The sequence below is a fragment of the Bos grunniens genome, chromosome 7, assembly GCF_055505025.1.
Source record: "Bos grunniens cultivar Pamir isolate PY7600 chromosome 7, Bosgru_T2T1.0, whole genome shotgun sequence".
In the NCBI taxonomy this organism is placed as follows: domain Eukaryota; kingdom Metazoa; phylum Chordata; class Mammalia; order Artiodactyla; family Bovidae; genus Bos; species Bos grunniens.
The window spans coordinates 65,425,870-65,453,043 of record NC_141171.1 but is presented as its reverse complement, the minus strand read 5'-3'; the positions used below and the strand labels follow the sequence as shown (position 1 = coordinate 65,453,043).

The 27,174-nt window shown below is 48.0% G+C and overlaps 1 protein-coding gene across 1 annotated transcript in view; it reads right to left on the bottom strand.

The window, feature by feature from the left end:
• The window catches only part of GALNT10 (polypeptide N-acetylgalactosaminyltransferase 10), a 229,680-nt gene extending 202,794 nt beyond the window's left edge, over positions 1 to 26,886 (bottom strand). The window contains exon 1 of the mRNA XM_086412570.1: positions 26,592 to 26,886. Coding sequence (XP_086268696.1) covers positions 26,592 to 26,750 — 159 coding nt within the window. The 5' untranslated portion in view covers positions 26,751 to 26,886. The remainder of the gene's footprint in view (positions 1 to 26,591) is intronic.
• Between the last annotated feature and the right edge of the window lie 288 nt (positions 26,887 to 27,174).

The window sequence follows — 27,174 nt, the reverse complement described above, 5'->3', positions numbered from 1 at the left end:
ACTTTAGTCGCCCAATGTTGAGAAAACTTTTCTGATGTAATGGATAGTAGATGACTTTTTTTTTAACACGACCTGCCCTACAATGTCAGGAATTCTCTTCGATTAAACAGATGTTAGAAGAATAAGCTGGGAACCTCGTACATGAAAAAAGGTAGTATAAAACAAAAATGAGTGGTTTTAATTTTTTTTTCCGTGTTATTATAGCTTTAAAAAGAATCAACACAATTTGAAAGAATGTTTACCAAATCCCTGAAGCACCCAGGTGGACTTCCACAGTTTGCAAAGTGCTGGCTGGAGATGATCTCTGAGGTGGTCCCAGCTTCAGCCCCTGCGTCCTCACCATTACATCCTAAGCAGAAAGGTCTGAAAAGACTAATGCCAAAAGCAGGCCTGAGGCCAAGGGGCTATCCACCAAGTGCCCCTGTCTTCCTACTTCAGAGGGAAAAGTCAAGAGGGAAAGGAGAGAAGGTAACAATTACTGCCACACACTACTCCTCAGATAAATTCGCATCTACCTAGAGCTAGAAGAACCCCCAGCTGAAAAAAAGAAAGGAATTCAAAGCAAAGGGGGCCTTGCTGGGTCCTCCCCCTGTTGCAAGGCTTAGTCCTCATAACTTAGAAGCTTCTGGTAAAGAGAACACCAGATCCCCTCAAACAAGCAATTCAGATGGTTTAGAGAGCAGCGAATATACCTGCAGCAGCCATATGTACAGACGGCAGATCTGCATAATGCATGCCACGGCACGCTCATTCATTTTTAACCGTGACATTATTCTTTTGCTGTCTATCTAGGGGAAAAGAAAAATCACTTGTCTGTCCTGTATCTGGAAGAATGAAAGCGTTGGGGTGATGAAGAGAACGAAGAAAAGGGAGAGGTGGTGGCCTCCACGTCCCTGAAGCTATTCAAGCAAAGACCAGATGACTACCTTTGAAGGCTGCTGCGGAGAGGACGCCTCCCCAGGGTGAGACGTCCTACTGAAAGATTTCTAAGGTTCCCTTCCGACTCAAACTCTGTTTCTACAAATAAAACCAACCCTTAAAAAATATATATTTTTAAATCACACAAGTACACAATCCTATTTCAGCACCAACAAGAGTATAACGGCATTTATCACACATTTTCCCCCACATACATTTTCTCAGGTAATCATGGCCACAGCCCTGAGACACAGCAACTGCTGTCATTATCCCCATTTCAGAGATGGGATGGGGGCTCTGAGCTTAGGTAATTGCTCTTCGGTCAGACAGCTGGGGAGCAGAAATCGCTGACAGCCCCAGGCTCCTGGCTGACATTTCGCTTCCTCCTCCTCCTCCTCCTCCTCTTCCCTCAGCCTCTCCCTCTTTCATCTCACCGGTAGTACAACTTAACAAGGAGAAAATGGAGGAGAGACACTGAGGAGCCTCCAGATGCCCGGTCCATCGCTTTGCGCCACCAGATGATTCAGAGGGGACTCACTCAGAGCCTCCGGGGGGTGATGGATACACTGAGATGTGCAATAATCCTTCTAAAAACTGGTTCATGCACATCCAAATTTTAAAAAGAAAAAAAATTAGCCTCTTTTTTTAAGTTTACAAAAAAGGAAGCACTTTAGTTCAAAGTGAGAAAATGAAAGGAGGAAGTTTTTTTTCAAAGTTAGGTTCTGCTGTTCCCATGGGGCGGGGTGGGTGAGGGCGGGCGTGTTGCATGAGTGCACACTGCTTCTGAGATCACAGTGAATGAAACATTCGGATGAATTCCATAACGAACTGGCACAGAAGACAAATGCCAATTCATTAAAGAAGGAAAAAAAGGCTAATTCTAAAAGATACGTCCCCTAGGTTGAGTATCAGGTTTGGATTTTCAAAAAGAGATCCGCCTGGTTCTTGATTTTGTTTGGAAGCTGTTTTGATCCTCAGAATTAAGACTGAAACTGATTTTTCTCCAGAATGTTTTAGCAAAGAGGGCGTGGGTAGTAGGGGGAGTGACTCCCATCAAACAGCATTTCTGTATTCCAAGTACTTAAAGTAGCCACAATTCCTCCAGACTCATTTGGAAGAGAATGAAGAGTCCCAAAGGCTAGCACCTGAGTTGTATGGAGGGTTTCAAAACACCCATCTTCTAGCTGATGGAGAACCCTGGAGGGGAGAGGTTGCCAAACTCGTCTAGTAAAAGAGGCCCTTGGAGCCCAGAAAGGTTTAGGTTAGCCAATTATGGCTCAAGGACACACAGCACAGACTTTTATCCTGACCTAGATCCAACACAGAGAAGGCGATGGCACTTCTTCCACTCCAGTACTCTTGCCTGGAAAATCCCATGGACGGAGGAGCCTGGTAGGCTGCAGTCCATGGGGTCACTAAGAGTCGGACACGACTGAGTGACTTCACTTTCACTTTTCACTTTCATGCATTGGAGAAAGAAATGGCAACCCACTCCAGTGTTCTTGCCTGGAGAATCTCAGGGACGGGGGACCCTGGTGGGCTGCCGTCTATGGGGTCGCACAAGAGTTGGACATGACTGAAGCGATTTAGCAGCAGCAGCAGATCCAATACAGTGCTCCTTGCTTCTCAACAGGGAAAGCACTTCCCAAGAAAGTTGCCAACTCTAGTTTAGCCTCTAAACCCAGCTTGGCCACCCTTTGGCCCTCCTCCAACACAGAGGAGTCAACGGGCAGGTATCCCTCTTGAAGCATTCACTTTCTCCTGGAAATAAAGCAGAAATTGGAAACAGTCACTTAAGCCCTGCTGGCATGTTCAGCCTGGACAAGTTGTTTTTCCATTCAAATTCATGGTCTCTGCACAAGATGGGGTGGCTGTAGCTACCACTTGCGGTTCTCATCTCAACCCTTTACAACAAACTAATGGGAAGAACTTGAGGACAGCACAGCTGCCTATCTGAGCTGATAATGAGAGCAGCGATAGCTAATACTGACCCCATGCCAGGCACTGAATGGAGAACATTAAATAGTTTTATACGCATATTACAGATGAGGTAACTGAGACACAGGAAGGTTAAAGTCCCTTGCTTAAGGCTCTAAAGCTCTAAAGTAAGGGAGATGGAATTTAAGCCTACAAGGCCTGTGGTCTTAACTCCCTGCCATTTACAGCTATGTGATCTTACAGAAGTCATTTAATCTCTCTAAACTTTACCCTTGTCATCTGTAAAATGGGAATAATAACAGTAATGTTGTAAGAATGTTCAAAGCAATAAATGAGATAACATAAATGAAGCTCTCAGCATCAGGACTGCCTCGTTTCACAGCTCTAAGGAATGCTATTCACAAATGGAGATGTGCTATAAGGCAGTCCTGCTCGGCCCAGTGCCCATCATGGTGAAAATACCAAACGCTACCATCAGTACTCTTTGTCGCATACAATGGTGCCGACCATCAGGGTCAAGAACCAAGGGAATTATTGTTCACCCTGAAGGCCCAGGCCTGATGTCACCTGCTATAAAGGGCCCTCCTTTGCTATCAATTCTGACTTGGTTTGCCATGGATATCTTGGTTCTTATCACAAGTTTCAGAGCACATCTTACTTTCCTAAACAGATGAAAACATCCAGAGGACAGAATGATCCGTGCCATGGATCCCTTCAACCACCTACAATGCCAAGCACACAGTAGGGCCTTCAGGAACTGTTCGATAGTTTTCTTTCACACTCCTCCCTCAAAAGGCGGGGACTAGTTCTCCTCTCTTTGCAAGTAGGCTGAACTTAGTGACTCACTCTCACTAAGAGAATAAAGTGTCAGTGACACTGTGTGACTTCAGAGACTAAGTCATAGAAGGTTCGTGGCTTCCAGCTTGCTCTCTCTCTCTCAGATCACCTGCTCTGGGAAAAGCAAGCTTCCATGCAGAGAGTATACCCAAGCTTCTTTAGGGAGAGATACAGGCGTGGAGGAACTGAGGCCTCCCACCAACAGCCAGGTGAATGAGCCATCTCAGAAGCAGACTTTTCAATCCTGGTCAAGACGTCACCGGACTGCAGCCCCAGCTATCATCTTGACTGTAACCTGGTGAGCCAGAACCACTCAGCTAAGCCCAAACTCCTGAACCCCAGAGGCTGTGAGGTAATCAATGCTGTGTTAAGCCACCACACTTTATATGGTAATATAAAACCAAAACAGGAACCACATGGTGCATTCAACACAGGCAGACAGCAGGAAAGTCACAGTTTTAAGGGAGAGGGAGTAATCCTCATACTTGGATGAGAGCTTCACTGTTACTAAACTAAAAGAAAAGTCAGATAGGAGACCCAGGTTTCATGCTTTCGGGCTTTTGCTCGGTAATCACCACATGGAAGTCGAGGGGGAGGTGAGGGGAAGGTGTGGACAACTCAAGGGAAGGCTGGCTGATGGGCTGAGCACTCTAGTCCCTCAGGCTGACCAGATGAGAGCTCCGGCTCCCTCCCTACCTGGTCCTTCCTCAGCCCCAGGACACACTCTAGCTACAAACCCTCCTCAAATTTCCCTAAAGGGATCAAGCCCCACTCCTGCCCTCTGGCCTTCACACTTGAGGGGAGGGGATCCTCCGCCTAGCATCCCTTTGCCCTTATGTTCATTAATTTCTACTCACCACATTTCAAAAAACGTTTTGTTGTCAAATACTTTCCAATTTACAGAGAAGAAATGCACAATGACCCTTTCATCCATGTTTGCTGTCTCTTTCCCACCCTCCTCTAGCCTTGCTTTCCCCCCTCCCCATCTATCCATATCTATAATTTTTTCCTGAAACATCTGAGAGAAAGTTGAAGACATAAGAATCCTTGATTCCTAAATTCTTTGGTATGTATTTCCTATGACTTACGACATCAAAAGCAGGAAATTTAACACTGACACAACATGACTGTCTACTGTCAATATCCAAATTTTGCCAACTGATTCTAAATGATGCCCTTTATGCTCATCTTTTTCTAGTTCAGGATCCAATCCAAGCTTGCTTGCTCATTTTCTCACTGATCACATATGTCACGTCAGGCACTGTGTAAAAGTACAGGGGATAAAATAATGAGGGAGAAGACAGACACAGCCACTGTCCTCAGGGTGCTAATGGTGTAGTCAGTTGGTTCAGTCGCTCAGTCGTGTCTGACTCTCTGTGACCCCATGGGCTGAAGCGTGCCAGGTCTCCCTGTCCATTACCAACTCCCAGAGTTTACTCAAACTCATGTCCAAGATTGTAAGAGTCGTAGGGAGATGGTGGATGTAGATGGTGTAGTAGGGAGACGTATTAATTAATCACTAATCACTAATCATTATTTTCTTTCTTTTTTTTTTTTTTTTTAATCTGAAGAATATTGGTGGGTAAAAATCAAATAAGTGACCGCTGTTCAGCGTACCATTTTGCTACCGTCCCAGCAGCTTTAACAAAGGGATGTTTTCAACTAATCAGAAAAATGATTCAGCCATTAAAACATGTTTCCTTTTTTGCTGTTCTATTCCCTGTTGGATAACTTACATTCTACACATGGCAATCATTTTATTTTATTTTTATTTTTTTTACGCATCAGAAAAAATTTTATTTCACGTTTTCCTTAAACGTTGCTAAAGAAATATTATAGAACTCAAATAGTATTACAACCACAATCCCCAATCTTCCTACTCCAATAATTATTTTTAGGCTTAATTTTATTTTATTTTTTTTTTGAAAATTTATGCCTTTATTTCAGTTGTTGTGTTGGCAATATCAATCTTAAAATAATGATGAAAAGTTAACTCTTTCCAAATATGGGTATTTTGGGTTATGGTGAAATAGCAGTAGCTTTAAAACAGTATAGTAGCTAGATCCTACCTATCTTTTCCTGGAATGCCCACTTCAACACCAAGCTGTCAGATACATTCCTGAACTTTTGAAGACATTATAATGATGGTAATGTCAGGCCAGGATAAAGAAAAACAGAAATGATCAGAAGACTGAGGGGAAAAAGACATGAGATGGAAAAAAAAAAATAGTTTGTATTGTCGACACCATCCAGTCTAGCAATTTTTACAGATGCTTTCTGTTTGCTCGAGACAGTTTATTGCTTATGTTATTTCTTCTGTTCCTTTTTTTTTTTAATTTTTCAGCACTTTATTTATTTTTTTTTTATTTGATAAATTTAACGCCTTTTATTGCCATACCTCATTTTACTGTGCTTTGCTTTAGTGAACTTTATAGATACATGTTGTTGTTTTTTTTTTTCCTTGTTAATTTTCTGTTTAGTTGATCTATCCATAAGTGTGAGTGGGGTATTAAAGTCTCCCACTATTATTGTGTTATTGTTAATTTCTCCTTTCATACTTGTTAGAATTTGTCTTACATACTGCGGTGCTCCCATGTTGGGTGGATATATATTATATAATTGTTATATCTTCTTCTTGGATTGATCCTTTGATCATTATGTAGTGACCTTCTTTGTCTCTTTTCACAGCCTTTGTTTTAAAGTCTAATTTATCTGATACGAGTATTGTGACTCCTGCTTTCTTTTGGTCCCAATTTGCATGGAAAATCTTTTTCCAGCCCTTCACTTTCAGTCTGTATGTGTCCCCTGTTTTGAGGTGGGTCTCTTGTAGACAACATATGTAGGGGTCTTGTTTTTGTATCCATTCAGCCAGTCTTTGTCTTTTGGTTGGGGCATTCAACCCATTTACGTTTAAGGTAATTACTGATAAGTATGATCCCATTGCCATTTACTTTATTGTTTGGGGTTCGAATTTATACACCATTTTTGTGTTTCCTGTCTAGAGAATATCCTTTAGTATTTGTTGGAGAGCTGGTTTGGTGGTGCAGAATTCTCTCAGCTTTTGCTTGTCTGAGAAGCTTTTGATTTCTCCTTCATACTTGAATGAGATCCTTGCTGGGTACAATAATCTGGGCTGTAGGTTATTTTCTTTCATCATTTTAAGTATGTCTTGCCATTCCCTCCTGGCTTGAAGAGTTTCTATTGAAAGATCAGCTGTTATCCTTATGGGAATTCCCTTGTGTGTTATTTGTTGTTTTTCCCTTGCTGCTTTTAATATTTGTTCTTTGTGTTTGATCTTTGTTAATTTGATTAATATGTGTCTTGGGGTGTTTCGCCTTGGGTTTATCCTGTTTGGGACTCTCTGGGTTTCTTGGACTTGGGTGATTATTTCCTTCCCCATTTTAGGGAAGTTTTCAACTATTATCTCCTCAAGTATTTTCTCATGGTCTTTCTTTTTGTCTTCTTCTTCTGGAACCCCTATGATTCGAATGTTGTAGCGTTTAATATTGTCCTGGAGGTCTCTGAGATTGTCCTCATTTCTTTTAATTTGTTTTTCTTTTATCCTCTCTGATTCATTTATTTCTACCATTCTATCTTCTAATTCACTAATCCTATCTTCTGCCTCTGTTATTCTACTATTTGTTGCCTCCAGAGTGTTTTTAATTTCATTTATTGCATTATTCATTATATATTGACTCTTTTTTATTTCTTCTAGGTCCTTGTTAAACCTTTCTTGCATCTTCTCAATCCTTGTCTCCAGGCTATTTATCTGTGATTCCATTTTAATTTCAAGATTTTGGATCAATTTCACTATCGTTATTTGGAATTCTTTATCAGGTAGATTCCCTATCTCTTCCTCTTTTGTTTGGTTTGGTGGGCATTTATCCTGTTCCTTTATCTGCTGGGTATTCCTCTGTCTCTTCATCTTGTTTAAATTGCTGAGTTTGGGAGTCCTTTCTGTATTCTGGCAGTTTGTGGAGTTCTCTTTATTGTGGCGTTTCCTTGCTGTGTGTAGGTATGTAGAGGTGGCTTGTCAAGGTTTCCTGGTTAGGGAAGCTTGTGTCGGTGTTCTGGTGGGTGGAGCTGTATTTCTTCTCTTTGTTCAGTCGCGCTGTGGGGAGGGAGGGAGGGGTGCTGCAAACAAATGACACTGACGTGCGCTCGCAGTGCCTCAGCCACACTGGGTCTGCCCCCGCTCACGGCGCGTGTAGCCTCCCTGCCCACACTGCTCAGGTTCTAGGTTGTTCCGCCGGGAACAATCCGAGGCTGGGCCTGGGTTGCATGCACCTCCCAGGTCCAAGCCGCTCAGGTTCAGGCACTCAGGTAGTCCTCAGAGGCGCAGACTCAGTTGGGGCTGCGTTTTGTGCTCTTCCCAGGTCCGAGCAGCTCAGGTGATGAGGTGTTTGGCGAGCACCAATGCTGCGACTTATCGCCTCCCCGCCACTTGGTTATCTGGGTGTAAAACCGGCGCACCTTCTCAGGCAGATGTTGACCGTCCAGACCCCCAATAAGTTTTAGTTAGCAAAGAAGCCAGTTTTATAGATAATGTCTCTCTGGGGCTGCGATTGCCCCCTTCTGGCTCTGGCTGCCTGTCACCGGAGGGGGAAGGTTTGCAGCCGGCTACCTCTGTTTAGTCCTTTGTTCCGTGCGCGGGCTGGCGGTGTCTTAGGTTAGGGCTGGCTTTTCGCATGGTAGATATCCCACAGTCTGGTTTGCTAGCCCAAATTATTTCGCTCAGATAGTGCTCAGGGTATTCAGGCCAGATTCTTACTCTCAGCGATGCAGCCCGCGCCGCGCCTCCCTGCCCAGCCCCTACTTGCTAATGGCGGATGCAGGCGTCTGCGCTGCTTCTCCGCTGGAGGAGTTACCGTAGGGCTCGCAATCTGCGAGTTTTAATTGTTTATTTATTTTTTCTCCCTGTTATGTTGTCCTCTGTGCTTCCAAAGCTCGGCACGGATTCGGCAGTGAGAAGGTTTCCTGGTGTTTGGAAACCTCTCTCTTTTTAAGACTCCCTTCCCGGGACGGAGCTCCGTCCCTCCCTCTTTTGTCTCTTGTATTGTCTTTAATATTTTTTCCTACCTCCTTTCGAGGAGTTGGGTTGCTTTTCTGGGTGCCTGATGTCCTCTGCCGGCATTCAGAAGTTGTTTTGTGGAATTTACTCGACGTTTAAATGCTCTTTTGATGAATTTGTGGGGGAGAAAGTGTTTTCCCCGTCCTACTCCTCCGCCATCTTGGCGCCTTCCCCCTAATCATTATTTTCATCATCACAAACTGCTGCTGCTGCTGCTGCTAAGTCGCTTCAGTCGTGTCCGACCTGTGCAACCCCATAGACGGAAGCCCACCAGGCTCCCCTGTCCCTGGGATTCTCCAGGCAAGAACACTGGAGTGGGTTGCCATTTCCTTCTTCAATGCATGAAAGTGAAAAGTGAAAGGGAAGTTGCTCAGTCGTGTCTGACTCTTAGCGACCCCATGGACTGCAGCCCACCAGGCTCCTCCGCCCATGGGATTTTCCAGGCAAGAGTACTGGAGTGGGGTGCCATTGCCTTCTCTGCATCACAAACTAAGACGCTTTAAAGGAAAAAAGTCTTGAGGAGGGTGAGAGTTGGTGGGTGCACAGGTGATGGTGGGGGTTTGGGATCAGAAAGCTCCCCTGAGGCTGGGACATGTGAAGCTGAGATATCAAAGGTGGGGCAGTGTTAACCAAGCCGTTTGCGCATATGTGCGTGTGTGGTGGGGCAGTTTAACCGAAAGACATGCAGTGAGAACGATGTGTGAAAAGGCTCTATGTGGCTTGTTCAAGGTCAGCAGAATGGAGGGTGGAGGTGGCAGTGTGGAGAGGGGCCCAGAATCTGTATCTCAGAACAACAGGAAGCCGCTGATGGGTCCCAGGAGAGCCAGTAGCACAATTCACATTTCCAAAAGACCACTCTGGCTGCTATGTGGAGAAAGGTAATGAAAATAACATGGGTCAACAATCCCTTAACCTCGATTTCGGAATCCAAAAGCTTTTTTAGTAACTCGTTTAATGACAAAACCTGACCTGAATGGACACGAGGCTACTTAATAATCTTCATTTATTCACTTAGTGTGAATATTCTTACATTTTTGCCTCGGCAGGGGATGGGGTTGGGGGTGGCGAGGGTTGGGGGGGATACGTCATGATTGTAAGGAGCGACCAGAGACCCTGCTGGGGCTATTACAGAATCCAGTGTGTGCACTGTATTAACTGTCCCAATTCAGAAAGATTTTCGTGCCACTGGTCAATTTATTGCCTCTCGACTTCAAATCTACCTTCTTCGACAGCTGTGCGAAAAAGGACCTGGACCCTTAAAAAAATATTTTTCCCTTGCAGATAACATGTTGTTAACAGCGATCAGTAGATGCTAGAGATACATTGCAAGAGGAAAGCTTTTTTGTTTTTGTTTTCATCCTGGTTTTGGTGTATTTGTGAGGTAGGCCACTGGACAGATGACCTCTGTCCAGGCTCCGGTAGCAAGCACATGTTCTCTGTCATCCAGCTTCAGTGACCAGCAGCTTCCCCTTAACAACTACTCCCTTGGGCAGTTTGGTAGCTGAATGTGTTCCATGAGACACCTCACCAAGAACAGCTTACCGCACCATGAATTGCTTACCCCACCACCAAGAGCCTTCTCCAGCACAGTTCCCTGGTGTGGCACCAGAGCTCCTTCTCTGCCATTCAGTAAGCACACCTGTTCCCTCCCAAACAAAGTCAAGATCTCAGCAAGGGGGGAAGCTGGGTGAGGGAAGGGGAGGATCTTCCTTGAGTGCTCTCAGCCCAGGAGGGAGCCCTTCCTTGGGAATTCTATCTCTGCCAAGGCTAGAGAATGCTCTTATACCTGCTACTCCCACATTCTTCGGAACACATTTAGAGCTCGCTTTACTTCGCAACAGCCTATCCTTCACTTCTCCAGTCTCCTGTCTCAGTGAACAGTTCTTTATACTAAAGTTCTGTGTGTAGATCACCAGGTGGGTTCTCGCTCCTCTCAGTGAACCTTGGCTAACATAGTTGTAAATCCTAAAATTCGCCTCATTTAGAGGAGTTAGGCTAAGAAATTCTGGACCTCACATTATAACAGCATCTATGTACCACTTTTTATATGCCAGGCACTGTTTCAAGTTCTTTGTGTATATGAATTAATTTAATCCTGATTTACATAAAAATTTTAACAGAGTTCAATAACTTTGCCAAAGTCTCAAAGGTAGTAAAGGGCAGAGTTGGGATTCAAACCCAAGTAAATCTGTGACCTCATAATTCTGCGGGTGAGGTGGGGAGGGAGTGAGGTGAGAGGAGACAGCATACAGATCAGCTCAAAGGCTACTGTGCATCCTCTCCCCACCCAGGCCCAGAACCACCTGCCCAGAGGCCCAGCAGCTCCTGGGGCACAGAGCAGAGACCCTGACCCTTCCTCCTGGAATGTCAAGTGTTTAGCACAGAGTCAGCCTGGGCATATTCCAGGATTCAGTCAGAATCTGCTAGATCATGACATGTTGGATGAAATAGAACTACAGGCCCCAAAGCCAGAACCAAAGACTGAGCCTTCTGGGTCTCGTCCTGTGCTTGGAGTGCTCTGGCCCTGCAGTGCTATCCTGGAAGCTCCCTATCCCACCTGGCCTCAAGGGTAGACATCTGACAATGGCTGACATAAATGACTTCTAGGTCTTTTTCAATTCTAGATCTCCAGAACTCATCAGAGAGCAAATCTGGTTACCTGATTTCTCTGCCTAACACCTTTTACATCTCTGGGAACCACTGTTTGGAATCTAGCCTATGGACCTGGCCCCACCAGCATCCCAGCCTCTCCCAGGCCCATTCCTGGGTTTATTTTTAGGGGCCAAAAACACTGAACTCAGGAGACCCTGTACACACCACGTGGTTTTCCCCACTCCAGGCTTCTGGCTGTGCTTCCCCTCTGCTCCTCACCCCTCCCCAGCCCTGCTCTGCCTTCAAAGACTTAGGTCATGAGTCCCTCCTGCAGGAAGTCTTCCCTGTTCCACCCCCCTGCCCATCCGGGTTAACTGGCTCTCCTGTGTGCTCACATAGAACCCTGCATCTGCGCTACCAGAGCAAGATCCCACTGGATCCCGAGTGATGCAGCTGGTATAGTGGTGAAAGTGCAGGACCCTGCAGGCCAACCACAGCTCCGTCAGTGACCAGCTGTATGACTGGGGTGCAACATTTCATGTCCTTGGTGCTGAGTGTCCTCATCTATAAAATGGGGATGTTTATGTTGGCCATTGAGTTGCTGTGAAGATTAAGAACAATCATGGATGTAAAATGCTTAGGACTGTGTCTTACCAAAGCAGCCTGCAGAGGAGTCATGATCATGAGTGTCTGAAGCTCGGGGGCTGTGAGTCATGCATGTTGGTGGTCTTCCTGGCACAGGGGCTGGCCCACAGCAGGGTGTAGTGGATGAATGAATGGACTCATTCTCCCTCCACTCCCATTAGGCTTCCACCTACTGCTCTGGGCTCCGGTGCCTTCTGCCGTTGCCACATTCACCTTTGTGAGGCACACCTCGGATCCAGCCAAGGTGATCTGTGCAAACTCTATCCCCAGCTTCCCCACGTCCTGAGGTCCTGCCTTCCAGTCAGAGCCCCTGTGACCCAGCCGTCACTCCCTGCAGTTACTCTCTACTGGGCATCCGAAGGTTCGGTGACTCTGCCACCTGACAGACTTCAACTCCAACATGGGTGCTTTCACCAAATTCCTAACCTTCCTCAGGGCCACCCTAAAAGAAATCCTTTCAGAAATCCTTCCTGACCTCCTCCTGGTACTACACAACGCCGGGCTGACCCCCTCCTGCCCACTGCCTGTGCACCACGCCACTGGGAACCTGACTGTGTTCCCTACGGACCAGGAGCTCTCTGCAGGCAGGGGCTGTTTTCCATACCTATCACATAGTAATAACTGCCCCCACCCGCAAATCAACAGAATGGGGGCCCAGAAACAGAAATAAATGGTTGAAACCAGGGTAGTTGGAACTCCAAAAAAAAAAAGAAAGACAATACAGTTAAGTAAAAGGCAGAATGTAATACATGTTTACTCATTGGTATTCAAGGCTAATGGCTAAGTGGTTTTTTTTTTTTTTTTTCCCTTTAAAAAAAAGGCTGATCTCTTGACAAGGAGAACGGCTTTAGCTAAAGAATACATATGTACAGGGTAATAAGCTAATCCTCCACAGGAAGTAAGCGTTTTCCTCATAAACCAAAGAGGAGTTGAAGTAGTTGGAATAGATCAGGACAATCATCTCTGCCTTTGCTAACAGTGTTTTGTCCATCTTCACACAAACACACTCATGACAGGCATAAAACAATCCGATGAGAAAATGGTTCTCCCAGGGCTGCCGTAAAGAACTCCCTCAAACTACGTGGCTTAAAAAAGAAACTGACTGTCTCATACAGTCAGAGGCTACAAATTCAAAAGCAAGGTGTTGGCAAGGCCACGCTCCCTCCAAAGCCTCCAGGGGAGGGTGCGCCTCTGCCTCATCCGCTGCTGGCAGCTCCAGGCCTCCTTGGTTTAGGACAGCACAGCTCCCATCTCTGCCCCCGACTCCATACGGCTGTCTTCCCTCTCTGTGTCTCTCCTCACAGCAGGAAACCAGTCAGTTACACAAGACACTCACACTAGACCATGCTGCTCCAGCATGTCCTCATCCTAATCAAATACATCTGCGATGACCCTATTTCCAAGCAGGTCACATACTGAGAGTCTGGGGGTTGGAGTTTCAACATGTCTCTTGTGGGGGACACGGTTCAACCCATAGGAGTCCATTCATCCATTTAATGGGAGATGAGGGTCCTTGGAAAAAGACCTGCCCAAGGTCACACAGCAATTGAAGGCATTTCCTCCACTAGGAAGAGAACAGAACAGGGGTCAACAAACCAGGGCCTGCCAACCAGTCTGTTGTCTGATTTTGCAAATAAAGTTTCATTGGTATGTCCATTCCTTTATATATTGTCTTCAGCTGCTTTCACACTAAAATGACAGGGCTGGGGAGACGTGGCAGGGACCGTATGGCCTGTAAAGCCTAAAATATTCTCTGGACTGCAAGAATACATAAAATACGTTGGCCACATTTGGGGGTGGAACTTCTAGAGACAGGAGGAGTCCTAGGCCCACATAGCAGCTCACTGGGACCTGTTCTTTCCAGTGGAAGCCCTCTCAGCTGTCCTGCTGGGAAAGCTCCTTCAGTATAACTTTTCTCTGCCTAGAGAAATGGCAAAACAGCACGACAACATCCGTGCCGCTAAAGTTGTATAAATTAAATTCTATACACATTTCCAAGAGACAGAGATTAATTCTAACAGGAAGGTCAGAGAAGACTTTCCGGGAAAGGAAAGATTTGAGAGAAGCCTGCAAAGATGGGTAGTGGACACTCGAGAAATCCTCTGAGGCCACCCTGAGCAGCAATAGATTACCTAGGACTCTGCTCAGCTAAAGGAAGTGAGCTCCCATCACTGGAGGTGTTCAAGCCAATGATGGCTGACCATTTGGCAGGGATGCAGTTGAGGGAGACGGAGCAAGATGAAAAACAGTCCCCCTTAGGATCGTGGATTTCACAGTGGTAGGCAGATGGCTTCTGCAGTCTCATCTCTCATCATATTTGCTCAGAGAGCCACACACAGCAGAGGGGGGACAGCTGGGGAGGGGGCAGGAGAAGAGGAAGAGAGACACACAGAGAGAAGAGAGGGCTGAGAATCAGAGGGGCTGAAAGAGGTGTATCACACCCAAAGTCAAAGAGAGCCCCCATCAACCACAAAGGGAAGAAATCCACACCCGGGTTTGTGGTCCCCTTATCTCCTACAGAGAAAAGAGAGAGAGAGCAAAAGCCCAACAATTAGGGTGAAAACAATCAAATGTCCCTTTAATATCTCTCTTGGCACCTGCCAGCCTTCTTAATGTGCCCTATTGTTTCCTGGCAGGGCTCCACCGCCTCTCCCACTGCCAGGGGAGGAGAAGAGCAGTGGCCTAGCCAGAATCAGGCTGGGGACAGGGAGGTCAGGGGAGGTGCACCCCAGATGTGTGGGGCCGACTCTGGCCTTCCCAGCAGGAAAGCTCACCCAGCAGATGGCAAGATCTGGCAATGGCCCAAAGGGAAGGGCACAGGAAGAGTTCCAGGTATGAAAGTTTACAAGGCTCTTGTACCTATCCTTGGTTCACGTGCCAAGAAGCTATTATCCCCACTTTACAGGTGAAGAAATGGGGGCCAAGAGAGGTCAAATGACTTGCCACGGGCGTCAATAAAACGGGGTAGTGAAGAGGCAGTTAAGCACGGTTTGAGAGTCAGAAGTCTGAGTCTGGGTCCCACCACGTGTTTCCTCTGCAGACCTGAGAGGTTACTCATGCTTCCTGAGCCCCTGTTTCGCCATCTGCAAAACGACCACAGTAAGAGCACTTAGCGGCTTCACAGGTGGCAGAGTGGTAAAGAACCCACATGACTGAACACGAGAAGAAGAGCACTCAGTACAGTGGAGAGAGAAGATGGGCACGGGGCACAGCAGGCAGCAAGACTGTAATGATTAATGGGGGTTACCAGTACTGCTGTCAGAGAAGGCAATGGCACCCCACTCCAGTACTCTTGCTAGGAAAATCCCATGGACGGACGAGCCTATTAGGCTGCAATCCATGGGGTCACTAAGAGTCGGACACAACTGAGCGACTTCACTTTCACTTTTCACTTTCATGCATTGGAGAAGGAAATGGCAGCCCACTCCAGTGTTCTTGCCTGGAGAATCCCAGGGTCGGGGGAGCCTGGTGGGCTGCTGTCTATGGGGTCGCACAGAGTCAGACACGACTGAAGTGACTTAGCATAGCATAGCATAGCATAGCATAGCATAGCATAGCACAACTGTGGAGCCAGGGCAGAAAGAGACCAAACTCTCGGCCCAGGACTGCCAGCACACAGACTGGCCCCAACCCCCACCCTCCACTGCCCCACCAGCAGCCACCTAGAACCACTAAGGGAAGGTTCCTGAAAGGGGCTAGGGCGGGGAGAGATTGGACAGAGCTGCAGCCACTCCTCCGTGGCAGAGGCCCCTTTACTCAGAGACCCAGGTGGCTGCATTCAGTGAACTGCCCTCACACAGGCTCTCTTTTCCAGAAATGCCCCTGGATGCCTTTGAAGGCCCCCCTCCCAAAGGCCGTTTCTGCTGGGAAAGGCATCTTTCCTCTCATTTCACAGACTCCTAACACACCCCCTATACCAGGAATGTACATACTGGGGTTCCCTAACATGCCAAGAAACACAGGCAGAAAACACAGTAGACTCTGTGTTCACATTAGTTCCAATGAACCAACAGCGGCCCCTGACACAGCTGGAACGAACTATGTTAGACGAGGTAGACCTCAAACTCAGAACCGCTAGAGAGACAGAGGCAGGGCAAGTGGCTCCTAGGCTCACACAGAGCAGGAGTCACTCAGGTAGAAACTTAACTGAGTCTGTTCGAGCCTAAAGCTTATATTTTACATTTCCAAGTAACCACATTTTCACTCCCCTGGAAAGTGCGTTAGGTTTACACTCAGAAGGACCAACCTCAGCTTACTTGCTCACTCATGCTCTTTGAACTGCAGTTGTCTCATCTGTCAAGTGGGTATCATAAACTTCATCCTGCCTCTACCGTGAGGCAGAGAACAAACTGAACACAAGTTTTATAAAGTAGGGCTCCCAAACTCAAATGTCCCCAGAGGCCAGTTACATGAAAAGGTGAAGAAGCCAGGTTTGAGATCACAAAGTGTGGTGGGGACGGCGGCCAACTCAAGAGCTGGAGCCTGTCTAGAGGGGCAGCTGCTCCCAGATGCAGCCACTTTTTGTGATGCTAGGCTCTTCCGTTCTTTCCCAAGAGCACGAAAAGATTTTTTTTAATGTGAAGTATTTCAATGTTTTATGTACTGACAACTTACTAACATTTAAAAATAGAGACACCCAACCATATATGGCCAGCATTGGGTTAACCATACAAAACACACCTTTAGGCTACATGTGGCCCACAGGCCACCAGTTTGCAATCTCCAAAAAAGCACCATGTAAGGTGTTTTTTTATTTCACCTTTGTATTATCACCTTATAATACGAAGGTGAAATAAAGTAATAAGAAGTTTATAATTACTTTATATTATAAAGTAATAAGTAAAAAGTTCTCTGAAGGAGAATAAAATAAAATAAAATAATAATAAAATTAAAATAACTAGGAATTCAAACTGCAGCCCCTGGTGTCTCAAAAACACAGAGTCACTAACTTTTCACCAAAGTTAGGTGCCAAATTTAGAAACTGGTTATTTCACAAATAGACGTGCATACACGTACACATTTTAACTGTCAGCAGCGGACTGATCAATACTCAGGAGGAGACATGCAAAAATTACAGTTTTCAGTTGAACGCATACAATGTGCTTCAGCAGCAGGAAGTAATTTTCACACACACTCCGCCACCAGATGTTTCCAACCTGTTCCCTTTAAGAAACCCCTTCCTCCAAAGCCCCGCCAGGCCCCTCTGCTCCACGGCCCTGGCCTCTCCTCCTCCAGGAGGCAGACCAGCCCAAACACACAACCCTGGTTAACTAGGCTTCTAGGGAAGCTGCCCAGGAGTGAGGCTCCCAGGTAGCTGTGGGACCTGCTGCAACCCTGCACGGAGGCAGCCAGCTCACGGAAGAGCATTCCAGAGCCAACACGAGACCCAAGAACCAGGCTCATGGGGCTCTCACGATAACCTCCCTCTGTGGCCTCCTCAGGTCTGGAGAAGAGGATGGAGTCACCCAGGGTCAGAGGTCCACTGGGTGGCGAGGCAGCAGGAAGAAGCCTCGGGCTGTGTGCTCTGCTCTGCTCCGGGGAGACACCTGGTCTGGATCCTGTTTCCATCACTTCCCAGCTCTGTGGCCCCGGACGTGTCACGGAACCTCTCTGCTCATGACATGAGGAAGCGGTGCTGGTTGTGCTCATTTTAGGAGCAAGGAGAGCAGGGTCTGGGAATCAGGGGGCTGGTTCACAACTGCATGCTGTCTCCAGACCAAGGGAGAGTCCCTGAGGGTCTCCATGATGCGACCCTTCCCCAAGAAGGCCCTGAGTTTAGTACCTGCCCCCTTTGTGGGCATCTCATCCCATCCCCACAGCAGGATGGCAGAGCACCCATCCTGGAAGGGCAGCAGATCACAGGCACGAATGGAAAGTGGAGCATTAGTGCCCCCAGAGAGTCCTCGCCCCTCACTGCAAAGTGATTTGCAAAATGCATGGCTCATCCCGAATGCCAATCCCGGACTCTGAGCTGTCTGCATTTGACACTGTGCCACTATTAACAGACACCAGAGTCCCTCAGGGAGAACCGGCTGGCAACTCAGAGAAAGTGCAGATAAATGCACTCCCCAGGAATAGCTGTTCAAAGCATTCCTGGGAGGAGAGGAGTGAGCACCTGGGAAGGAAGGCAAGGTCCACCTTCTGGGGGTGCTGACAAGCTGGGGATGTGGGCGGAGAGATTTCCCTGTTCTACTCTCAGCAGGATCTACTGAATACAGGCTCCTTGGCCCACCCCAGACAGGCTCAAGCAGGCTCCTTGGGCATGGGCCCTGGAGCCTCCACTGTTAACAGGCTCCTAGGGGATGCTGAAGTGCCCTGCAGTTGCAAAAGACCCGTTCTCTGAGGCCAGGCTTCCTGGACCTGGCCAGCAGTCACCTAGCATGCACACATCACTCACTCACCTGCCTGCTCCTCAGTCCCTCAGCAAATACTTAGGGCAATCAAGAGAGGGTGACTAGAATGGAGGCTTGCTCCTGCTTTCAGGAGCAGATGGTTTGGACAGATCAAAAACGCTGACTACACTGCATGATACACTTTCATAAGGGGCTCAGAGGAGAGACTTGCTTCCTAAAGCTGTCCCAGCAGGGGTGAGTCGGGTTTAGGGGCCAGGTGGCAGGGAAGAATGGTGTCAAAGGCAAGGGAGCAGGTACATGGAGGTCCAGAGGCTCATGGAACACATGGACAGGGGCAGGAAGGGAGAAGCAGACAGACAGACAAGACCATGCCTTCCTGGAAGGGCCTCTGGGTCTAAGTGGGCAGAGAATGCCAAGGCTCAGAGGAACTAAGGCAGGGTGAGTGACTCCTGGTGGCTGGAGTAGCCAAAGAATGCTTCCTGGAAGTGGCTAATATCACCTAGATGGATGCAGAGGATCTGTATTCTCTCCCAAATGAGGAAGTAGGTGGGCACAGCCAATGATTACTTCAGATTCTAAAGAGTCAGGCAGTGGGGTACACAGAGCAGCCTGTGCATGCATGACCTCTCCCACCCCTAAATAATAATTAGAGATATATCTGGCCCTCCTCCACTGGTGAAGTCTGTGCCATGAGGCCGACCACCTATCCACCTTCCACACAATGACAATGTAAGCATCCCTCCCTACTTCTGCCACAGGGAGGCTACAAAGAATGGACCCCTACTCTGAGCCAGGCACTGGCCACAAGTAGCAGCAGCACCACGTTCACTGAGTGCTTTCTGTATCAGGCCTGGTGCTCAGGGCTCCACCTGCGGTGACTCATCCAACCCTCAGAATGCCCACCCCTATACAGTTAACATGATGCCCACTGCACAGGCCAAGAATCCCTGGCACGGAGGTCCAGTGATTTGCCTAAGGGTAGGGATCTGAATCAGGAAGTGCAGCTCCAAAACTAGAGCCCTACACACTGCCCCACAGAATCTCAATCCAGGGGCACTAGGGAGTCACTTTGCCACTGGGGCTTCAGCAGGGTAGGGTGAAGGCTCCTCTTCAAGGTCACCAAGTGACCTTGTGGGCTCATCCTCCGCCACCAAGGAAGTTCAGTCTGAGAGCCATGGTCTCTCCCGTCTGCACAGATCTCGGGGTGGAGGGGTGGCATGGAAAGCAGGGCCTCTGATTGGCCTCAGCTCTGGGTTAGAGACTCATGGGCTCAAATACCAGTTCAACAACCACAGGCTGTGCATCCTTGGACAAATATCTGTACCTCTGTGAGCCTCCATGCCTTCACTGGTTCCCACCTGTTTATAATTGTGAGTACTTAACAGGATGTACAGGTAAAGGGTTTATTAGTCTAACATCTAGCAGAATGAGTGCTAAACAAACAGTGGCTGCTGTTAATCATTATCATTAACATTATTATCTTCATTATCATCCACATCATCACCGTGTTGTTGGTGTCATTTCATACTGTAGTTTCTACCATCTGAGAAATCTGAAGACAATTTAGCATATGAAGCTCAGAATTCTCTCAGAACCCAAGGGAAGAAAAAAATGGGCCTGCTTTTCCCCTTCTCTCTACTGTCTATACTCAGCAGAGGGCAGCAAACAGGAACCATCCAAAGATAAGAGAGAGGAGAGAGACACATGGAGAGAAAGCTACACAGTCATAAATACACACCCACCCATCACAGCAAGCGGAATTGTTTAGCTTCCTCTAGCTTTCAAAGTATGAACACTCCGCCTCCTCCAGCTAAGAAGGGCCAGGCAGAAAAAAAAGTGGAAGCTGAAGAGACAGAAGTTCTTTTTCAGCTTGAGAGAAATTTTCAATGAACTGCCTTTTAATGGGGGGCAGGGGGATGAGGGAGAGGGATAGCTCTGTGAGGGGAAAGGCAGGCGGCTGCAGAACTCATAAGATGAAATAAAGGCAGCTTTTAACTGCTCCTCGTCTTAACCCTCTACTTAAATTATGCTGGAAGCATTTGAGCCCGAGCTTTTCCCGGGAAGACACTGAGACCCGCAGAGGGAATGTCTCAGCCAGGGGTGGCAGGGCTGGGATGAGAACAGGGACCTCCAGACTGCAGGTTCAGTAGCCAGAACTGAGTCCAAGATGGCAAAGAGGTTCTGCCTCGAGGCCCAAATCTGATGCCCCAGTAGTGACTGCCTGGGACACTGTGTCAGCAGGATTCTGGAGTTGACAATTGTTGGCTTCATCCCTAGATTTTATTTCCCCTCCTCCCCACAAGAGGATCCAGATTCTTGTCCCCAGACACTGCTCCTCCTGTGATTGGAGTGGCCTGGCCCCATCCCTAGCTCCAGAGTAGGTTAGGTCCTTCAGCAGAGCCCTTCCTCCTGACAAGTGTGCATGGTTACATCCAAATTGAGCCAATAACACCTAAGGAGTCTTGCTAGAGTGTACAGGAAACAAGTTTCTACTCTCTTATAAAGATGCTACCAGAAGAGACAGACTCTCTCTCTCTTCTAGGATCTAGGTGTGGACATGAGATCAGATAGAGCTACAACCATTTCTTTGCTACCTTAGGGGCTCAGTCTAGAATGTGAACCTCTAGATCACACCACACCTGAAGTCCACTGCAATAACAGGAATTAATATATTCCATTAAGTGGCGCTAGTGGTAAAAAACCCACCCGCCTGCCAATACAGGAAACACTGGAGACATGGGTTCCATCCCTGGATCGGGAAGATCCCCTGGAGGAGGAAATGGCAACCCACTCCAGTATTCCTGCCTGGAGAATCCCATGGATGGAGGAGCCTGGAGGGCTACAGTCCACAGAGTTGCAAAGTGCTGATACTATACTGCAAAGAGCAGTATAGGTCCTTACTTGGTTCAGCCCACGTGACTTAATTCATTCTGTTAACTTCAACTGACAGAGCCTGACATGGCTCTTAAACACAGACTGGCTCTGCCTGCCACGGGAGCACTAATGGTGCCACATGCTACGTATCCTTTTAACTCCTCTACTGCCCTGCTGGATCCCACTGCCACCTTCATATTTAATATTTTTCACTTCCTTTAAAACTGCAAAAATTCAGGAAGACAATTTACAAAAATAGATTTGCAAAAAACAAAAACAAACACTTACAACCCAGCAAGTTCCAGCAGATTATCGGTCTCAATAAGTACTGGCCTCCAAAACTGAGACTGATAATCTTGGCTCAAGAGGGATATTATCGTAGAGAAGGATCAAGTATTAAGAAAAAAATGTTTCCTTGTCAAGGGGAAAAATAAGCTTGGTGAACTAGAAAAGAACTCGGAGAAGAACTGGGCTCCGTCTGCATCCCTCCCTCTCGCAACTGACAGCCCCTCTCCCAGGCCTGTTTCCGTACCTACAATAGGCGGGGCTTGGACTAGATAACTTCTGTGGCACCCTTCCTGCTCTGACATGCGTAGATCATTTAGCAAACACGTTCTGACTGTTTTCCAAGTGCCAAGGCTTTAGCTATATGTGAGAAGAGGATGTGGTTTCTACTCTAAGACATTTCTGGGAGGGGAGGTCATGAAGCACTCCTTAGCCACAGGAACTCAGAGATGTATAGGCTACCTCCTTCCCTGGGCATGAGGACAGAGGTTCTCTGTGAAGCAGATCTCTGTGATCTCCTGGGGGCATCAGCTCTTCCCTTGCTGACTCTGACACGTATGTCGCCTGTGTGTGTGTGCTCAGTCATGTCCGACTCGTTGCAACTCCGTGGACTGTGGCCTGCCAGGCTCTTCCATCCGTGGAATTTACCAGGCAAGAATACTGGAGTGGGTTGCCATTTCCTCCTGCAGGGGATCTTCCTGACCCAGGGATCAAATCGGAGTCTTCTGTCTCCCGCATTGGCAGGCAGATTCTGTACCACTGCGCCACCTGGGAATCCCCATACATGGCATACAGTCAGATATATGCAAAATTCAGAGCCCACTGCAAACACCCTCATGATCATTCAGCTGCCATGGGACATACTTCTGGCTGCCAAGTTTGCTTCAGGGCATTTTTTCAGTGATGAGATCCTGATGCCATCTCTGTGTAAGAGCTGACCGTGGACAAGGTACAATTAGCAAGCAAGATGGTTATCCTTTAAATGGGCCTCTGCTTTTTCATTCCTGATTCCATTATTTGTTATCGTGTCACTGGAGCCAACAGATTAAAGGTTGAACACAGTCTGAGAGAAGGCATTAGAGTATGAACATGTCCCTAAAGCAGTGACCTCATCACAAGTTAGATACAGTTGCCTATTTAAACACGCTTCTACTAACCAGGTCTTTCCAATATAAGCTTCCAAACAAACTCACAGAACCCCAGGACACTGGAGTTGGGAAAGACCTAATAAAGTATCTATCCCCTCCATTGCAGATGAGATTCAACATGCCATTAACTCCACTTAAATAGCAGCATTTAGAAACAGCTGAGGCACAGTCTGGGCTTTGAGGAAAAGAGACTGATTAGCAATGTCTGCCCTGGCCAGGGAAGGGGAAATGCTCTTCTGACACACATTGACCTTTCCTCTTCTGAATCTAAGCCCTCACTTCACAGATGGAGAATCTAAGGCCCAGAGAGGTTAAACCACTTTCCTGAGATCACATAGTGAGTTTAGGGCAAGAGACTCAAGTAAAACCCAGGCCTCTGTTCCCAGACCTTCCTCCGCTGGGCTCCTTGGGAACCTGCAAGCCTAGGATGATAAAGGAATGCAGGAAGTCAGATTTGCTCAGGTAAATCAACAACCCTTCCCCAGCAGCATCAAATTTCAACTGGACAAGCAGACTGAGAAGGGATTAGCAATCTAAAGGATCCCAGCCCCTCTGTGGGAAGTAAGTCATTCCCTGGTGACATTTCTAGGGTCCTTCACTTCCTGATGGGTAAGACTCTGCCACCAGGAAGCCAAAAAAAGGGGGTGGGGGGAGGAGGGAAGTTTTGATTTCTGGATGTTCTAAGAATAAAGTTCAGCTCTGCACAATAAGGAAAAATTCTTGATATTTGAAAATTAAAGTCATTGGTATTCCATTATCCCACCTTCTTATCCCATTGGTATTCCATTATCCCAACTTCTACTGCAAGCTGCTATTATCCAATGAAGTCATTTTCATAAGAGATTAAGGCTCAGAAATGGGGAGGAACTGCACCATATTTCTTTAACACAGGTTTTTAATAGCCAGCTCCCAAGCCTGGAATGTGAAACAGACCAGAGAATTAAACCAAGATGTTAAACAGACTGGGACTAGGAAGGAGAGGCACCCCCAAATTAAAATGAAGATGGCTTCAAGACTGACTTTTCTTGCTTGGTTTTGCAACTTTCCAAGAAGCCAGCTGTCTGACCAAAGGAATGCTCAAATCCTTGAAGCATTTTGTGTCCTTTACAAATTCATTGCCCTACCCGGCTCCAGTGGTACACCCAGCATAAGCAAGTATGAGTTACGGAGACTTACATTCTAGCAGATGATAAACCCTCTGAGTTCAAAATCCTGTATTCTTTAATCCAGTGGAGAAATCAAAGAGTTAAAGGACTAAAACAGTGGGTATGTTACTATCAGAGAAACTTCCCCCAAACCCACAAGGAATACAGTTTTCATTTGGGTAAAGCCCGTTGTCTGACTTCCCTCCACAGCCTCTGTAGTTATTTGTACCTGAAAGATCAGTGAGGTGCTCTGGGATGATTCTCAGCAATTATAAGAGTGACAAGCTGAGCTCAGAACTGGTCAGCTCTGTTGAAAGAAGCTGTGTGTGCTCCAGATGCCAGATTCCCCAGATAGCAGCCTGACGTGGTCTGTGCACGTTCCAGCCCTCTGGGATGTGAGATGGAACCTCAGTGCTGTGAGAAGTCAGCCTCCTCTCTCGAGGCCAGCTGACATTTAAAGGGACTGGGGGCCAAGCCGAGCACTGTGCATCTGCAGGAGAGTGAAACACAAAGGGGCTGTGTGGAAACTTGGCAGAGTGTTCCTGAAAGGCAGCAGACGAATGCCGAATCCTATAGCACCTAGAAGAGCTGGTCGTTCGGGAAACAGCTCCATTCTGCTGCTCCCAGGAGACACACTATTTCCTCTAAAGCAAAGATCATTAGTTGCTACCACGTACCATCACCACCAAACCCCTTTTCCACTTCTGGCTTCTCTCCCGCTTCATGATATTCTAAAGCAAAAGAAACGAACAGAACTATACCTTCCTAGATAAGTCTTTCTGTCCATTTCAGTTACGAGCTCCAAGCAGCGCCCAGCTGTTGCTCCCCTCTCTCTGCCCCAAAGGCTGCCTTACTCCATCAATCCCCTCTTGTGCAAGAGAGTAATTTACTTTGAAAGCTCAGGCCAAACCGGCAGTTAACCTTGACCTTCTCTCTACACATCTGGGTCTATAGAAAATGAAAATCAGGACGTCTCTGGCATCCACAGCAGATGAAATACGAGGGCTTTCTCTGGGCAGAAGCAGAATGTCAGGAGCTATTTTAGAACTGGTTACAGCTATTCCAAAGGAGAGTTTGCACTTGGGCAGGACAATGCCCCCTTGATCTGGGGCTGTGTCCAGGATGGAGCCCTCACAGCCAGGGATGCTACAAAGGGCTCCTGCCTCAGGAAAGGAAAATAGAAGTGGTTGTTGTCCTCCACACTGACTCACTTATGGTAGGTATCACTGGACCAGAGACCACATTTCACAGATGGAGAAAGGGGAGCTCGAGTAGGGAGATGGGAGGTGGTCAAAGATACACACAGCAAGTTAATAGTAAAGCTGAGGACAGAACCCTGACCTCCTGCCCCTGATGCTGCTCCAGGGTGGGAACAGATTTCACGCAGGAAAAACCCATACGGATACAGAATTTAAGAGAGAGGGGTCTAAGTCAGTTGTCAGGGTTTGAACTGGGGGTTTAGGAAGGGAGTTGGGGCTTTGGCTTCCAAACAGGAAGATCTCCCAGAAGGAGTAACCAGGTCCTCCAGGATGGTTTGCAACAATTACCAAAACGACAGGCTGCCCTCAAATTGGTCAGCCCTGTCATAAAGAGCCCTCTGTACATAAGACAGCAGCCTGAACCTGGGAAGATAAGGGCAAACCATCCAAAGTCAGTCTCTTCCCCTGTCTGCCAACCATCAGTCAAGTTCAACCCTGATGCAAAATTATCTACTTGCCATGGGACAAAACAAATCCCACAAGAAAAACTGCAATGTCCCACTGTGTGAAACAGTTCACGCATATATATCCTGATTGGCACCTACTGAGCCAGGAGCTGAGAGTAGGAGTGATGTGACAGAGTTTTTGCTATCAGTCTATATGTACTCGTCTCTCTCTCTCTCTCTCTTTCTCTCTCTCTCTCTCTCTCACACACACACACACACACACACACACGTACATAACTGAGTTCAGAGGAGGCAAAAATAATTAAAATCCCAGTCTTGGCTACAAAAAACACCACACCTATCAGCCTGGACAAGTTCAGAAGGGGCCACAGGTAGTACTCTGAGAAGGGACAGGGAAGGCATCTGATGTTCCATGCTCAGGGCCCTGAGCACAAATAGCTTCTGAGGAATTTGGGGGGTCCTCCCACCATAGCTCCCACTTCTGGACGCCCAGAAAGTCAAAGGCAGCAGGTCCCTCAAAGAGCAGGAGCTCAAACACCCCCATCCTCCAGGGCCTGAAGCTCCAAGGAGAGCATGATCTTTGCATCTTCCAAGGAATCCACAGGATCTGGGAAAGAAAGAAGGCTGGGAGGGTGAATACTGTGGAGAGGAAGGAGGTCCAGAGATTTCTTTGGGCACATGAGTAAACAAGAAAGGGGCTGACCTGAGTAGGAAACACTTGGATCAGCAGGTGGGGGGCGGGGGACAGAAAAGACCTGGACACCAAACAGAAGGACTGGCACCTCCAGAAGAAGGTGCCATCCTGGGATACGGGGATGCAGACAGGATCTTCCAAAAGGGAGAGATGCTGAAGAGGTGAGAAATGGAACAGAAAAGAGGATGGTGACCTATGGGCATCAGGAGTCCTGGTTTGTAGTTCTGGTTCGGTTTCTGAATAGCGGGGACAATCCCTGCCCTTCTCTGAGCCTCAATTTTCCCATCTAAAACAATGGGAAGAACAGAGGAGTCTCTGGCGCTGACTCTGAGGAGACAGCGGACGGCGAAGGAAGGAACCAACCGAAGGCTGGAAGGGAAATCAGGGAGAGCGTGTTTCCAACTCCATGGCAACTGGGGACTCACCTGTCCGGCGGCCGCGGCCGCCGCTGCTCCGGATCCCCCGGGGGTGCCGTCGGGCTGCCGCTCGCGGTACAGCGCCCAGAGCCCTACGTTGGGCAGAAGGACCAGGGCCGCCAGGACCAGCGCCACCGCCTGCAGAAGCCGCTTCTCCTTCCGCCTCATCGGGGCCGGTCAGCCCCGCCGCGCCCCGCCGGCCCCGCTGCGCCGCCCCCAGCTCCGCGCGTCCGCCCGTCCGCCCGGCGGCGGCAGCAGCTCTGCGAAGAGAAGCGACCGCGGCGCCGGCCCCGCTCCAACTCCGCGGCACTTCCGCCGCTCGCCGGCCGGGGAGCCGGGCTCCGCCACCGCGTCGCCGCCGCGGGGTGGGGGTGCTCCGCCGACACCGCCTCCCGCGAGCCTCCCCGAGCCGCATGTCCCGTCTCGGCCTCTTCAGTGCCTGCTGCCGAAAGCCGTGAGCCCTGGGCCGCGGCTTCTCGCTGCTCTTTCCCTTTCGCCCGGGGGCGACTGGCCCAGGGCGGCCCGCTCCCCCCCTCTCGGACCGCGATGGTGCGGCCCGCTCCTCGGCGGCTCCCCCGCCCGCGGGAGCTTT